Source organism: Oryzias latipes, chromosome 23, assembly GCF_053564925.1.
Source record: "Oryzias latipes strain Hd-rR chromosome 23, Olatipes_Hd-rR_3.1".
NCBI lineage: Eukaryota > Metazoa > Chordata > Actinopteri > Beloniformes > Adrianichthyidae > Oryzias > Oryzias latipes.
The window spans coordinates 19,706,051-19,723,265 of record NC_136259.1 but is presented as its reverse complement, the minus strand read 5'-3'; the positions used below and the strand labels follow the sequence as shown (position 1 = coordinate 19,723,265).

The 17,215-nt window shown below is 38.6% G+C and overlaps 1 protein-coding gene and 1 long non-coding RNA gene across 15 annotated transcripts in view; one reads left to right on the top strand and one right to left on the bottom strand.

Annotated features, from left to right (window-relative positions):
* LOC144989336 (uncharacterized) overlaps positions 1-2,534 on the bottom strand; it is a 34,944-nt gene extending 32,410 nt beyond the window's left edge. Inside the window, exon 1 of the long non-coding RNA XR_013653481.1 lies at positions 2,449-2,534. This is a non-coding gene — a long non-coding RNA (uncharacterized LOC144989336). The remainder of the gene's footprint in view (positions 1-2,448) is intronic.
* The window catches only part of anks1b (ankyrin repeat and sterile alpha motif domain containing 1B), a 205,825-nt gene extending 191,856 nt beyond the window's left edge, over positions 1-13,969 (top strand). For 3 of the 14 annotated variants that reach the window (XM_023952553.2, XM_078941580.1, XM_023952563.2), the window contains 7 exons: positions 1,592-1,663; positions 4,340-4,426; positions 5,726-5,866; positions 5,968-6,135; positions 10,456-10,563; positions 11,781-11,872; positions 12,846-13,969. In XM_023952553.2, coding sequence (XP_023808321.1) covers positions 1,592-1,663; positions 4,340-4,426; positions 5,726-5,866; positions 5,968-6,135; positions 10,456-10,563; positions 11,781-11,872; positions 12,846-12,894 — 717 coding nt within the window. In that variant the 3' untranslated portion in view covers positions 12,895-13,969. Of the gene's footprint in view, positions 1-1,591; positions 1,664-4,339; positions 4,427-5,725; positions 5,867-5,967; positions 6,136-10,455; positions 10,564-11,780; positions 12,249-12,845 lie in introns of those variants that run through there. The other 11 variants (XM_078941579.1, XM_078941582.1, XM_023952556.2 and 8 more) reach the window with 10 other exon arrangements.
* Positions 13,970-17,215: the final 3,246 nt, after the last annotated feature.

The window sequence follows — 17,215 nt, the reverse complement described above, 5'->3', positions numbered from 1 at the left end:
TATGTTTTTTTTTCTTTTTTATCATGCATTTCTGCTGCTAGCTCACAGTCCCTCACATCCCCAACCTAACATGATCAGCTATGGAGCTATGCAGCCGTACGGTTTTGATCCAGATTCCCGCTTAGACTAGGAAAACAAAGACGCACACGGATCTATTTGTCTACAAGTGGATGCATCGGGATGGAGCGGAGCAGGGAGCTTGTGGCTTGCTAGCTTCTACACCACAAATTCAATCTTTTTCACATCACAACATTAATTCATATTTTGGCAGAATTAGAAAAACCCTGGACTTCTTTTGCTTTTTACAAAAAAACAAATGGAAACACATTACCTGCATTTTCAATAGAGAGGAAATCTCATCTGACTTTATTTCTAAAAATGGTTCCCGTGCACATTTAGCCGTTGGTGCTAGAGTCTCCAATTATAAAACCTAAACTGACATTAACATACTAATGGTGACAACAGTAAACATTTAAGCATCAAGGATGACGCTTAAACCTTTAGAGTATTTTAGTTGGAGCTGACCTCAGTACAGTCATACAGAGACGTCAGATTTAGAAAACTAATGAAGGACTTGTGTTTGTGTACATCCTACTTTCATCAAGACATGGTGAACAGCTTTGGTCAGTGTGTAGCTAGAATTTGTAGAATGTGAGCCAGAAACTGTCCCATAACGCTGATATAATGTTGTAAGCTTGGCTTAAGACAAAGTATTAAAACTCCAGATGACCTCATTCTGCTCTGGAACAAAATAGATGTTGCTGAAAATATGACTGAGTCTCTGCTTGGTGATAAAAAACAAATGATCTAAATACACAGGGCTATATTTAAAATAGCTCAACTTGATAACCTGTGCAGCTGTTTCAGTTGCTATGGGTAACAACTAAAGTATTACTTTAGAAACTTTAAACACTGACAGCCAACTCTCATTTAGATGGAAGCAACAAAGAGCAAAGATAATGACCCGAAAGGAGGCAAAAGTTCTCAGTAATTACTGTCAGACAGCGTTTGCAGTCTTAATAAATACTTATAAACAAGCAAAAGAAAATAAAAAAAGTTTACGAAAACTAAACTTTTAAGGGATATTTAAACTCTATTTTGAATAAAGTTATGGTTAATTTCGGGGGGTTTTTCAGTTAGGTCCCTCATCATTTAAAAAGGCTCAGAACATTTAATCACGATCACAACATCGTCTTTTGCTGGAAGCTGTGGTTACAGACCAGCTAAACAGAAGCATCTCTGGTGGAAACAGTGATTTCCCCCGTGACTCGTTCGTCACAATCGTCTTCATCAAAACAGAAAAAGTTCACGGCAGATGGCTCTTCCCGCTGCTAGACAGCAACTCAGTCGTTTCCACTGCAGTCCATCTGCAAACAGATCTGAATGTAGGTGGTACTTTTCATCAAAATGCAGATGAATACGAGCAGCTAAAAACAGAACAGGGCCTGTTCTGGATTATTTGATGAAATTTACATTGAGGTTAATATTTGAAAACATTTTTAACATCTCATCTCATAACATTCCAAAGATATCATGGAGTAACTAGAGTATAATGTCATGAATCTGCTGCATCTGTGTGTCTTCTCTACAGTACCTGGGCTCCATGCTGGTTAAAGAGCTGAGAGGAACAGAGTCAACACAAGATGCCTGTGCAAAAATGAGGGTAAGATTCTGCCTCACAAACTTTTATGGGATATTTATAACTAGTTTGTTCACAAAAGGCATGTGACGCCTGTGCTTTTTTATCATGCGGGGTTCACACTGAACTACCGCTACCCGATAAACTAGCACATGTATCTGCAGTTGGAAGAAGTTTGTTGTGAAATGTCAAAGCAGTGCAAATCTCACGAATCTTGCTCCAGTCTTTTTTTTCACAGCTGTACTCTGATATATTTGTTGTCATAGAATTCCAGCTGGGCACAAACCCCAATTAATAATTTCATGATCAGTTTTCGAACAGTTGGTACTTCTGGGAATCAAAAAGGACGCCATGCATGTGTCACTATCAAATCCAAGACCCTCGTTGGTCAAAGTTCAATCTGGTGTCACTTTCAATTCGTGTTCGACAACCGCCCGTTTTGTATGTAAAGCCCCAAAATTGACTTAAAAACTGGCGAAACAATGTGTGAATGCAAGAGTTTAGAACGCAGAATCCCAAAACGCACATTCATGTGCATTTACATGGACTTTTCATTTAAAGTGGTCGCTTGATCGCTCATTGCCAAGGCCTGTGAACCAGTGACGTGCGGTGAGGTTAATGGCTGGTGAGGCACTGACGTCATCAGTCAGATTTACAAACATATGAACCATGAGTATAAATAACTGAGTAACTTATTCACCATTTGATTGACAACAGTTAACGTTTTGTTTAAAATATAATTTCAACATGTTTTTTTTCATATACAAACTGCAGCATAGAAAAAAGCACAAACGTTATTATCGTCTTACCTTTAGTTGTAAATAAAGTCCATACGCCGCTCCTTCTGAAGAAAATGACTTGCCGCTTGCTATCACTTCTTCTAGTATTTTTAGCGTCATAATCTCAGGGCTCACCGGCGCCCCCTAACATGAGGCACGAGAACTGCAACATGAGGCACGAGAATGTCTGGCCTCACCCAGCGGCTTTTTCGCCGTCGTTTAGCGCTCAGCACAAGAAACACGTCCCTCACATACAGTTATTTATAAAAACAAGCACTGTGCATCATATACATCTGCTAAATTATTTAAACTCAGCTCATATAGTACAAGTGATTGAACCGACATACAGAGAGACAGCAGTACCGTCTGACTGCATAGGTATTGCGCAATCCAAGGTGAGGCTCAGCGGGCTGGTGCCTCATCGCAGGTCACTTAGTATCTGAACGGCAAATGCGGGGAATTCAGCGATTTTGAAAAGAAAAAACACCCAAAAATGGTACATTTAAATGGAAAATGACCGCAAAGCACAACTTACTGATTAAATATAATAATTGAATTTATTTTTTCTCTTTTCTTCCCATAATGACAGGTGAGGCTGTGCCTCACCTGCCTCTCCTGACTGCACGTCACTGCTGTGAACGTACCTCTACACTTCTAATTTATAATTGTCTAGTAAAGATTGTTAAACGTAATGCACCTTACTGCATTTTTCTGACGTCCATAATATTGCCAAGGCCTGTGAACGTAGCTCTACACTTCTAATCTATAATTGTCTAGTAAAGATTGTTAAACGTAATGCACCTTACTGCATTTTTCTGACGTCCATAATAAAAACAAACAAACCTGATGTAATTCTGCAACTCCGCACAAGATTCTATTAGAATTACTGTTTTTCTTGGTGCTTTAAAGTCCATTTTTCTTTCTTTTACCCCCAACAACCTTAAATAGAGCTGCATCTCTTTACATTTTGGTTTTTGTTTGTTTTTCTCATAATCTACTTTGCATAAGGATTTTTTTTTGCTATGTTTTATTTTAAATTGTTCTCTTTCCTAACTTGTCCATTCAGTTTATCTCACATTCTTATCTAATGGTGCTTCAACAATCATAGGACATGTTTTTTGATTTCCATTTTCCCCAGCTGCACTAGGGAGCAATGACGTGCACATCACATGTACCTCGTTTTATATATGTTTCTTCTCTACCTTCTTGTTGCTCGCCTGCACGGATCCCAGTTTGTGTTTTTACTTCCACCTCTCTGACAACTACGAAGTGTGGATGTGTAAATTCCAACTTCACAGGCGTATTCAAAGCTGCTTTTGTCAGCTTTTCCGCTCTGCCTCATCTTGACAGGGTCGAGCTGCAGCCTCTCACCACCAGCAGAAATAGATATACAAAACCGTAAATAGAAGATTAGACAAAGACGGCAGGCAGTGGATTCCAGGAGAGAGAAGAGTTAAGGTTTGGGCCAAGTCAAGATTGTTGATAGTCAACAAAGAAGACGAGTTATGCTAGAGATACAAGAATGGAACGTGGCTCATGGTTTCAAATACTTGGGACAGATAAGATGACAGCAGGGGGAATATTCTATGTAAATGCAAAGCTCCTCACTGAATAACATCTTTAGTAAAGATGCCTAATGAGGAGGGAGGTTCTAGAGATGGATTTGTAAACACTACCAAAGTAGGAATCTTGCTCGATTTGATTTGATTTCTTGTGCCCTAAAATAAAAAATAGACACTCTTGAACCTTGGAGATCTTGTGATTTTAAAAATTGAGCAGAAGAAATATTTAGAAAACCTTTCCAACCGAACAGCACAAGTGTTGCTTTTTATAATGTGAACCTCCAAAGAGTTCAAAGTTCATGAGCCGCTGTTGCTTCTCTTCATTTTGTTTCCACATGTTCTTCTCTGGCCGCTCCAAGAAGTCGACAGAACAGATGAAGAAAGTCCCAACCATTGTGCTCTCTGTGTCCTACAAAGGAGTCAAGTTCATTGACGCCACAAATAAGGTGACGTGCAGAGTTCCAGCAACACCTACAGTAAATAACACATAAAGGTCACTCAGCACCACTGACATTCAGAGGTGTAAAAAATAGACAGCTTTTTATTACTGTTTCACAGTTCACAAACATGTGTTCAGGAAAAAGGGAAAACTCCAAATAAAACATCACATAAATAGATTGACTTTAGGCCAAGTTGAATATTAGACAACACAAAAAAAGAACTCGAACTGTACCAGCTTCTGTAATTTTGACTGTTTTGATCCACATCTTTGAATTTTAAACACGTTTGCTATTCCTTCCATTAATTAAAATCCACTCAAAACCTTTGATTTCTGGGAATATTTTGTCATTTCTAAACGATAAAACATTCAAATATATACTACTGAGGCAAAGATCAAAACTCGGTGATCCTGAATTTAAGTAAAATTGTAATTAACAATAAGAAACTTTAAAAGAAATGTGTGTAGGTTCTAAATGTGGTCATTGGTTTTATCTTATTTAGGTAAAAAACAGATGATTGTTGATTTCAAAGGTCCTCTCCCATAAAAATTGAAAAATTGGGTTTTTAACTTGTGGCATTTTCTGATGATAGAGGACATATATTAAGACGTTTATTTCTTCGTATTTCTTGATTCAAAACGTGTTGAATCAGGTGCAGACGTAAAAATGCAGTTTTGAAAAAAAGCTTATTTGTGGGAAGTAGAAAATACGCTGGGTGGGCTACAAACTCCCTGCTCTGAGCTCTTAGCAAAGGAGAGGGGAAGGGGGGGGGGGGGGGGTAATGCTCCATGCCAACCGTCCCGCCCACAATTCAGAAGTAGATTTCTAATGAACTACTGCCCCTCTGCAGAAACTTTGTCTTGGAAAACTATAGTTATCAGGCAATTTGTATATCAGGAATAGTCTTAGGTGCCAGGTGAGATAACTAAATCAACAGGTTAAAAAAAAGATTACTTTGTATGTTTTCTGTAAAATCCGCTATTTTACTTCAATTTTGTTTATTCATGGCTTAGATTTAGTTCATCTCTATACTCTTATACCTCTCTTTAAGTGGTTTGGTCAGGTTTAAGTCTTTAATTTAAAACTTGTTTTTGTGATCTAAGTGGATTGAAAGCTTTAACTACCAAACTTAGTTTTTTTGTGTGACAAATTAATCAATTAAAAACAAGATATTTTCAAACCAATAGTTTGATGGTTATAAAGTCTTAGAAAGAATAATAAATCTTGTATTTTTTTTTTACTGAAAAGAAAATTTAGATGAAAAAACATTACAGCACTTATTTGTTTCTTTTTTTCGTATTCCAGCAGAACATAATTGCAGAGCATGAGATTCGTAACATCTCGTGTGCGGCTCAGGACCCGGAAGATCTGTCTACTTTTGCTTACATCACCAAAGACCTCAAATCCAGTCACCACTACTGCCATGTCTTCACTGCGTTTGATGTGGTCAGTGCTGAAGCTCTCATTAAAGGCTCACTGAGGCTTAAGGCAATTTTTTATTTCCCTTTGGTCTCTCATTTCTCCTTTTTTTTTCCTTTTTTCTTCAGAACCTGGCCTATGAAATCATCCTGACGCTTGGTCAAGCATTCGAAGTGGCCTACCAGTTGGCCTTGCAGGCCAGGAAGAGTGGTCACGGATCGTCCACGCTCCCAGAAAGCTTTGACAGCAAACCCAACAAACCCGTCCCCAAGCCCAGAGTTAACATCCGCAAATCAGTGAGTAAAAACGTAGATATCCTCTGAGGGCAAATGCATCCTGAAGGAAAACGCTACAGTCCAGACGCTCTGATGGCAGAACTTTGAGGATTTGGGATTCAAGTTGGTAAAATTATCATTTCATTTGTTGAATGCCCTGTATTCTTTAAAGGTTTTTTCAAATACAGGGAAAGCAAGACAATAAATCTAACTTCTAATTCAGATCAGAATAAAACACAGCATATTTAACCCTTTAACGGCAGAAATGTCGCCAACAACACCTAAATAACACATGCTCTTTGATGTAGTTTACCTCTTTCAACATGAGTCAGCTGATTCTGACCTGGAGAAAGGCAGCTTTGCATATCACCTTCAGAATCCACTGGAAAAGTTACATCAATGGTTGAAAAAATGTCAAAGGGTTAAGGAACCAATAGCTTGCATTAAAAAAAATACTGTCTGCGCTTGTCCTTCAGGATGAATTTGAACTTTCTGAATTTACCTTTCAACCCAGGATTTGTCGTGAATCGTTTTATCTTTGCTTCTTTGCGAAAAGCTCTTACAAGCGTTTAATTAACCCCCATTTTCATTGGAGTCTCCATAATCCATCCATATGGATCCATCCCAGTCTTCCATCGCTGCTTCTTTCAGTCTTCTTCCAGGTGTTGCAGTTGGTTTCACAGCTTTCTCTGACACTTCTTTGTGCTGCTCTGTGTGTGTCTTGGTCCAGTAGACAAAGTGGCAAAGGTGTGTGTGTATATTTGATCTGTTAAGCGCCCGTTTGGTCTTGCTGTCCCTGTAGTCTCCTACAAACTTGGCTGATTGATGAGGTCTGTTTGCATTGGGCTCCATAGAGGCCGTCGCATTGCTGTGTGACAACCTTTAGGTGGTGTGCAGGTAGATAAAGTGTACTCATATGGATGCCAGTCTGTTCGATTATGCGTTCTCAAACGTAAACACTGGATCCGCAGACCGCTTCAGTCCCAGAAGTGGTCTGAAACGCATTTACACTCATCATGTATAAAAACAGAAAAAGTACATGTCCGTCTAAAAAAACATTGAACGAGAGAAAATAGAAAATAAAAAAGCACAAACGAAACAAAAACACAAAATAGTAAGCTAGCTTGGGGCTACAGTAACTGACTGCCTACTGCGGCGCTGGTTAAAAATATATATTACATATTAAGGATTAAAATATCCAGCATTCTTCTTTTTTTCTGATATTTTTTGCTGACAAATGGCGAGATCGTTTTGTTGTAACTTTATCCACACAGCCCTAAATGTTGTGTAAGTGTATTACTGTATTAAAGTATATTATTGTTCTCTAAAATATGGCGTCTTTTGTTCATGTTGTCACTGCTGCAACATGAGGGTCGGCGACTATTTCTTGCAACACAAAAAATTATTAAATAATGCTAAAAAATAAAACCACTAAAGTTGTTTATAAAATGTTTAAATTGTTCCTCAGTGCCTGATTGTTTGAAGAGGTTTCTGTAATCGTCCTCCAGATTTCCTTAATCCCCTCTTCCCCCTTTCTTCTGTGCCCTTACCCCTCGTCGCCAACATCCCTCCCCTCTTTCCTCTTCTTCTTTTCCGTCAGGTTGAACAACAAAAAAGGACATAAATGTAATCAATATAAACAAGATTTAGCCTAAATTACAAAAGGTGTTTATTCAAATATACACCTTGTGTGTCAGAAGATTCATAGCCCCTATTGTAACAGTAAAATATGTCCAGCACTAGAGCCTTCAGCTCTCATCTGTGTGCTCAGCTGTTGGACCGGACAAGTTAAAAAAAGAAAAGAAGAGGCGTCTTTTATTCCTGATGTTCTCTCTAGTGGTAGTCAGTACACATGTGCACTTTGTTGAATCGATGTTTTGTGTCTTAATATAACTTAACAGGGTAAATTTCGTATTCAAGGCAAAGCAAAATCATATTCGAAATAGAGAAAATCAAAACAGACAGATCAAATGTCAAACAAACGTTGCATTCATGTTTATTTCTTTCAAAGAAGTTATGCCCAGTCTTACATCATACACTTTTACGTCCCAGTATATCCAACTATATAATAAACCTAAAGAATTTCTGCTTATTTTATTGTTTATTGTTCAATTGTCCTATTTATTACTGTTACGTCTCTTTGTCAGTCGTGTTACTCAAATGGCTCAAAATAAGTCGTGCTATAAAAAGCCTATCTCTTCTTTGTGATGGATATATCCTGGTCTCCCACATACTTAGATGGATTTCAGTATAAATGTGTCATGCCCCCTGCAGCCACAGCACCACAAAGTCTGTCAGTAAACCTGTCAACACGAGATTAGCTCAACACAGCTTTAAAATAGTTTCTCTAACCCACTTTGGAGAGGCTTCTCTCCTCCTGACAAGGAAGGGGCATGGCAACAATATCCTGGTAAAGTCTCTGCAGTCACGTGACTCTGACCCAGGATAAAAACTGAGAGTAAAAAAGACATTTGATTTCATCACTTTATGTTAGTCTCTAAACCAAATTAAGACTAATTTCTGGATACTTCTGATATCTATCCAAAAAGTTGATGCAGTGTTAATGCAGATCACATCACAGAGGAAAGAATTCCAGGGGAATATGTGATTATATTGAGATGAAATGTTACAAAGATGGAAAGCTAAAGAGCAAAAGTGTTAGTGAGTGGTCTTGTGCTTGCTGAGATGATGGACGATCGTGTCTGTAAACACAATCTGCTCCGTCTGCAGCCATTACATTTACGATTAATTGTGCTTTTCCTTACCCCACGCATGTGTGTGTGTGTGTGTATGGGTAGTTAATGGCTCGTGGTGCGCAGCAAAGCAGAGATACTGCAGGATTCACTTAATATTCCTGCCATCCGCTGGCCATAATCTTCATCCTGCGGCAGCTCCCTGTGTTTTACAGTAACGCGTGGTTGCTTTGTTTCAGGTCCCTCACACCCTCTTGGCATTTTTGCTTTGCATCTTCAATGATCGTTCCACCCAACATTTCTCCACCGTTATGAACTTGGAGTAACAGCCTTAACTTTGTATGTATCTGCAGCATGGCCAAAGCGGATAACACTTCATAATAATTATGTTTTAGCTAGTTAATAAATCCTTAATAAACTGTTAGCTAAATGATTTATAAGTGACTTGTAAAATAACAGTTTAGTAAGGATTTATAATTGACCCTTAGGGATAGCCGATGACCAAGAAGCCTTAGTGAGTTATCATTGACTTGACGATTTATATCTGTACCTTATTAATCGATCATAAACAAGCTGGTAGTATGTTACTATATAATGCCTTTTCAATAACTAAGTATTAGTTACTAGTTTATATAGGTTGCTGGGTTGTTGTTATTAAAGTTGCAGCTATTCCTAATTTATTAAATGTTAGTAAATGAGGAACATTTCCAACTTTAGAATAACGTCCAAATAAAACTTATAACACTAATACTAACACTTAAATAAGTAAATAAATAAGTCATTACTTAGTACTAACAATTTTGGGTTGGTGGTTAGCAGCTTTTTGCAGTGACAGACTCAAGGGGACATAGTCATTTTTATAGCTTTGTTGTCTTTTCGGCTCATCCCTTCAGGCGTCGCCGCAGTACCTCAACCTTGTTCCAAAACCCCATAGGCTTCTGGGTGCACTGAATTTGTATATAAACACACAAACAACCCAATGGTGGTGTGGATATGGCACAACCTGGGCCCTCAATCATCTATTAAGGCACATTTATAACCAGTTCATTAAGGATTTGTTAACTCGCTGAAACGGATCATTTTTATAGTGTTACTCAGAAGTGCTCTTCCCGCCTTTGTGATCTAAATGATCTGACTTAATGAATTTACCACATTATTTTTGGGTTGGTGGTTAGCAGTCTAGACTCAAAAGCATATATGGCTTACTTGTAAATTCATTTTCATAGTTTATATGACCTTCCCATAATTCCGAGGCTGTGACGGATGCTTGTTAAGTTCATAATAGAAAATGATCCTTGTAGTTTTCTTTGTTGGCTGATCAGCAGATAATACAAGAATAACTGCAGTGAATGTAACGATTACAAAAAAAAGAGAGGGATTTATAGAGGCTTTCAACGTCTCTTGCTGTTCCATCCTTGTATTGGTTGGAGTGTTGCTATGTAGGATTTCCATGTTTAAATGTGGCATAACATTGCTGTTTCCAGCTTGACTTTGGCTAAGCACTAACGCTCGTGTCCGTTGATGCTGAGGTGTTTCCTTTCCCTGTTGCTATGCAGCTGCGTTGTCTTTGCCCTGGTTTTGTCGTGCTGCTTTGGAAGCGTGTTGCTCAGCTGGCCTACTTTGACCACTATGGACTCTGTTCCTATAGGTCATGTCTCCTTCCAGCCGCTGGTCACTGGGCCACATTTACACCCCTCACCGGCCCCCTCTTCACCCTCCTCGCCTCTTCCATCCTCCTCACAAAGCTCAGTTACAGGTCCTTTAAGCTCTTCTGTTTTTTTCCATCCTTTTTTCTTCTCTTTATGGAGAAAACATGATCTGTAAGTTACTTCCTTTCAGTCTGCATTTTGTGTGTTCTGTTTGCAGTTTTTCCACACTTCTGGGTTATTACCTCCATCACTCTATTCATTTTTACAGACGTAAAGAAAGGTCCAGTCTCACAACGCCAACCGGCATCATTTTACATCAAAGAGCATTTATGCTTCAATTTCGGTGCTTTTGTTTTTCCACTGCGACAACCAAACCTCTAGCCAGAGAATGTTAGACTGTGTCTTTAACCCTTGTGCTATCTTAGATGACCCCACCCTAACATTGACGTGTTCTCCCTACCATGACAAAGGTGGAAAGATTTCATGTAATCCATGAACACCAGTGAAGATCACAAATCATTGAAGAAAAAAGGTTCAGCGCACTGTCTAGTGGGTCTAGATGACCCAACTCCCAATGTTAAAGTGCCTAGGATAGCACAAGGGTTACGAGGAATCACACACTGCAGCTCCATACTAATCACGCACAAATGTTGCACGTACAGGGTGTGCAGGTGATACGCAAGTGCTCGTAGGACGCCCACACAATGTTCTATCTGATTTCCTAGATTCTGTGCAGTGTTTCAGCTGACAAAATAATAATCTGGACGACACGTCTTGCCTACCTAATCTTTACTTAGCCGTACGTGTTGTTTAAGTGTTAACTATGACCTGTTGGTCGCAGCATGCCTGTCACAGTGGTCTACGATCTTAAAATTTCCTGTGTACTCATACAGATTTTCCCATTTTTGACCCACTAACGGCCAGTGGGACTAAGGCATTCATTTGACACCAATAGAAAAAAATACTAAATAAGTCGACATACTAGGATTAAGTTAAGTGAGGCCAAAGTTTAGTCGTACCACAAATAAAATGTTCTTAATTCAAAAGATTTGGTTGTGCAGGAATTTTGTCAAGAACTTCTCTTTTTTCTGTAATTTATAAACTCTGGAATTAGATTTTTGGTACTTTTTTGTTTTTGTTGCTGATCTGTTAAGAAAAATTGCAAACAAACAAAAGATACCACAAAGCAGCAGCATTCTAAGCAAATAAACTTTCAATGGTTTGAAACTTTCAATGACAAACCAATAATGCTGTTTGCCTTTAAAGCTGCCAGCTATGTTTGCCGTTCTAAATCACTCAAATCTTTTGCCTCTTTTTGAACCAGATGGAGCAGCCATCAATGGACCAAAAGGGACACGCCAATGTGCCGTGGATTGTGGAGCCAGGTCAGGAGGCAAAAAGAGGAGTCAACACCAAGTACGAGACCACTATTTTCTAACATACACCCGCCTTGTCCACTCCCGTGTATGTGTGCCTTTCAGAGGTTGCCCTGTATTGGGGCTGTGCCCCGGAGTTGGGCACAAGCGGCGCACGCCGCCGCGTCACTTCACCGGCGGAAAAACAAAAAACACACCCCGCCCCGCCCCTGTTAGCTGAGACTGTCCGCTGCATGATGACGGTTGGCGCTGTGTTTTAACTCCTTTTCTTTCTGCACCTCTCCCCCCACCTCTTTGGCCTCATCCTTCCGGGCTGACGCATGACCTCTGAACCCAGAGCTGTAGTGCACTTCACTATAGGGAGAACGGTCGACTCCGATTCTCAGTCAGCATACAATCAAATGTTCTCCACTCTACGCTTCTTGGCTGTGTGTCTCCTTTTTTTTTTCTCCTTTAGCGGTCTTATTTTTTTTTCTTCGACCCTTTGTCTGACTCCCTTTGACAACTTGAATGACATGTGCTGCTGTACGAGCCATAACGGCGGTTTAGTTATCTGTTGGGCGCAGTGGGAGCTGGCACTGAAGACGGGAGTTGTCTGAACATGACAACTCCAACTAGAGGGAAGATACTTCTGAAAAAGCGAAATACCGCAGGGTATCTTTGAGTAACACTGGCTCAGCCAGCAGGCTACTCGAATGTACTTCATGTTCTTTGATAGTTTTTGAAATACTAAAAGGCTTGTGATTTTCTTTTAAAGGTAAGACTTAAACGTAGGCCTGTGACACAGAAGTACTGACTTTTTCTTTTTGTTTTCTTTGATACTTTTCTGGATGTTTGGAGTTAGTCTAATCAAACCTGCCCTTTTTAAAAAGAAATTTAAAAACAAAAGCTTGTTTTGGGTTAAAGCATGTGGCTTGTGAGACGCATGTTGGCTATTTTGGATTGACCAGGGGCGCCGTGGAGGAGGCGGCCTGTGGGGGCTTTCTCGATAAGTGATGTCATCTCGTTTGCAGGGCAATGCCGGACGCTCATGTCTATTACTGTGGAATGCAAAGAATGTAGCCTGCCCTAAACATGGAAGTTGTCACACATACAATGCAAAAAGGACTCCAAACATGGATGCTACTCCATCGTTTAAGGTTGACTACAGATTTTTTAACATGCTTGTCACAGTAAACAGTGGACTGGTAGATGCGCACTAACAGGACTGCATCCTAACAGACGACCGTCTGCTCTGAATGTACACTTATATGAAAGCAGCCTCAACTTTCTGCAGCTGGATCTGTTTTATGCACATAACCTTTGAACTTTTGTGGGTCAGCATCTCCAGAGACATGATGATGATATAAGCCTGGGTGGGCATGGGTGCCAGGATAGCTACGTTTTTGTTTTTGTTTTCCTTGAAGTCAGAAAATACATATGCACAAGCGTGTCTATATGATTGGACCAGCTGCAACTACACGCTCAAGATGCAAAAGGTTTCTCATGAATAAAACCGCATCGAACGTATTCTATTCATATTGCCCGACATTTTAATGTTTAATATGAGAGTATTATATTACCATGATGATTATTCTTGTGCAATTCTTGTCAACTGTTGTCTTAATGTTACAATATTTTTCTATAACATGCTGAGATAAAAACCTTGGGCGGGATAATAATGAAAATCCTTTAAAAAAAAAATCAAGTCTAGATGTTCATATATGTACAGAGAGTGAATGTTAGAGGTTGCTTGCTAACACTTAGATCAGGTCAACCTTCATTTCTCATGGGGCTCTTATCTTGCAGATGGACTATTTTAAAAGCAGTATTATTGTATTATTTGGATGAGACATCATCCGGTTACAAAATGTACATAGATATTTTGCCAACTCATTGTTCATACATGTAAAGAAACAAAGGGGTTTGCAGAACATGGCACTGGAAAAAAAAAATAAAGGTACCAAAATAAAAGTTGGATAATTGAAAGAGTGACTGATTATTGAGCTTGTGTTTTGAGTGGAGACATTTGGTGACATCACTGTTGATCAACTAATGTACATAGGCTTGGGCTTCCAGCACACTAATTTTTGTAATTTTTGCCATTATTTATATCCCTGTAAAGCACAATAAATAAAATCCGACTTGTGCAACCATACTTGTCTGTTACTTTCTCCAAAATTCACCATAAACATTGTTTCTCTACAAAAAATATCAAAGTTTTAGGTTATTTTTACTTCACGTCCCCTGAGGCAGTGACAGAGGTCTCTAACCAGATGGAGATATTCACATCTGGCCCTTTAAATGTAAAATAATAAGATGATCATCTGTCTTTAATAAACACAACTCCTGCCCTCAGGATGACTCAGCAGTAAATATTTCACAATACATCCTCATCACATAACAGCTTTTTGTGAAAAAAATAAGTTCTTTAAACAGAATCTTTCATAACTAGTGCTGGGTTTAAAACAGAAATCCACTTATTGAATCAAAGTTGACTTAAAAAAAAAAACTAATTGAGTCACGAAGCACCTTTTGCTAAAAATAAATAAATAAATGTAGAGTTGTATTTATTATTTGTTTAATCACTAGGGTTTAGTTCTACAGTCTGCAACCTGAGGCTCTTCTATTTCTCCATTGTGGCTCTTAGGCCTTAAAGAAAAACGCAAACAATTTGATAAAATAACAGTTTGTAGTTTTGGTTAATTTTTTTTATTCAATTAGTTTTTGTTATTTACGTTCTGATTTTTAACATGTCAAATACCTGATCAAAAATTATGGTTAAAGGTTTAATCTACAGTAAGAGTGATTTATCTGTGGAATAAGGTTAAAGCTCATGCTATTATCTTCTGTGGCACAACAGTTGCTTTTAAGAGACAAAGTTCTAAAGGTATAGAGCTGCATTATTCATAAAATATGCATAAATTTATGTGTATATCTGATAATAAAAGAAAAAGAATGATGACGTACCTAAGTCATAATAATGAAAAAAAGCATATTTGGTTTTCTTTAATTCAAGTAAATCTGCTTCAGCAGGAGGAGCATATTTGACACAGTGTATTTTATTTTGAAAGGAACTAGTATGTGCTGCTGTCAAAATTGTTCAACATTTGAAAAACACTGGTATAATTCAATTCTTGTAAATATTTAAAAGCTACATTTTATAAATGAATAGTTTAATGGCCACAAACACATTAATAAAGTGTGTTTTTCTAAACAAAGTGGGACTTTGCTGCTCTCGTATGATTTTGGTCAATAAGAAACTGGATCAAATGGCCTTTTTAAGGTTTAACACCCCTAATTTTTTAGGCCAGACAAATTGAGAAATTTATCCTCAACTTGTGTAATTAAGTCAAATCAATTCCCTCTTTTGGCATTGATGCCCAGCGCTGTTCATAAATCATAAGAATCCAAGCCAAAAACACACTTTTGGATAGTTTAGACTCCAAATAAAGGTTTGCATTCCAGTTCTAAGCAAACATAATCCACACTGACCTGTTTGTGCAAACGTGAGGGGAATTGTTGAAGCTCCTTTGGCCGCTGCAGCTCCTCCTGCAGGAATTCATCACAGAGCCTGTGGATCTGACACGAGGGTAACCTTTAAGAAGGTAAGTGCAGAATACACAACATGTAGATGTAACAGCACAATCATCTAATATTCATTTTTATATATGATGGATCTGATTTGAAAAGGAACCATATATATATATATATATATATATATATATATATATATATATTACACAATAAAAGAGAATTGGTCTTCTGTTGTCGCCTGTTGTTTCTGCTAAAGGCTCACAAAATGTTTAAATGTCTAAAATAAATGGTTTGTTGTGACGTGATGCGATGCCGGGGGGTAGTGGTGGTTTTAGGCACAGGTGATACGGGCAATTGTCTGGGGCGCAAATTTAACGGGGGGCGGTGGTGACAGCGGCTTACTGCTTTGAAAAAAATCTGCACCTCTATTGGTTTCCTATTATCTGTTCTATCACAGAGTTTGTAACAGCCTGAAACTGTAAACTGCCGTGCCTGCAGCTGCTCCTGTCTCATATTTCTTTCATTCATTTCATTTCATTCTATGTGTGTGAGAATGAAAGGGGAGGGGTAATGGGCTCAGCTGCCAGGTGGAACGGGGCACGTGGAGTGCTGCAAGCGCTGCCTGGATTATGCAACACCAGGATCACCGGTGCCTTTAGATGACTCAGCTCATGCTAATAATGTCATTCTTTATTATACCATGGTCCGGGTGAATACTTGATTTTGATTGGCTGCTGGGTGTGCATTAAAACCTGATAACCGCACGGTGAAAAAAGAAGTTCCGGTCACCTAGCTTAAATGTTTTGTATCACTGCGCTGGCTTCTTTAAAACAACCTTTTGCTTCATTATTTGGACAAAAACAAGCGGTAAGAGGTGAACTTTCTCTCTGAACTGATGCTTTATTCAACCATTGGAAAGATCAGCATCAAAGATCAAAGATATATCGCCGAATCTTGACTGTAGCGGTGGTGCGGCGCGACGCGACGCGGACTATTTGTTACGTGATGCGACATCGGACGGTTCAGGCTTCCACGGCGTGCATTAAATAGTAATAACGCACACTTCGTCGGCCATTAGTCCTTATTTAACTATTGTAGAAATTTCGATGACGTGTCTTTATTTTCCATAAATGTATTCTTTGTCTGCCTGTCATTTAGTTGGTGTCAGTGTTTGACATAAAGACAGCAGGTAATGCAGGAAAACAGCTGCAGATACTAAATAAACAATCCATTTTTTAGGAGAAAAAATCAGCACAATGTTTTTACCTATTTCTTCAGACTAAAAACGTTAAATATGTGTGCTGCTGTGTTAACGTTTCAGATCAATTAACATTTAATATTATTTATTGATTGAATTATTTTTCTCAGCATCAAATGGTTCAGTTGGTCAAAATGTTTCTAGTTTAAATAAGGAATGAAATATTTTTTTGGTTTCAGGCACTTTAAGCTTCTTTTCTGTTTTAGACTATAACAGGGTTTCTGTGTGGCTAAATGAAGTTAATATTTGTTGAAAGTGGATTTATAATGCTGTTTTCTTTTGTTAATGTTAGAAGATACGATTTTAGGTATACTTACACGAACTTACTTCACTTTTTATAGATACTAACCGAATATATCGTAACCGCGCGGGTGTGTGTGTGGGGTGACGTTAGGGGGGGCGCGAAACCTTTTCTTTTTCCTAGGGGGGGCCTGGCAAAAAATAATTGAGAAGCACTGATTTAAGGTAACTACAAAAGGGTTTCATAAATGCCAGTTTTAAAAGAGGAGCAGATAACTAAAATTCTAGCATTTGAGGGTTTTTAAACTACTTCTTTGAGAAAGTAAAATAACTAAAAAAGGCAAACCAGAAGTGTTACACAAATGAAGG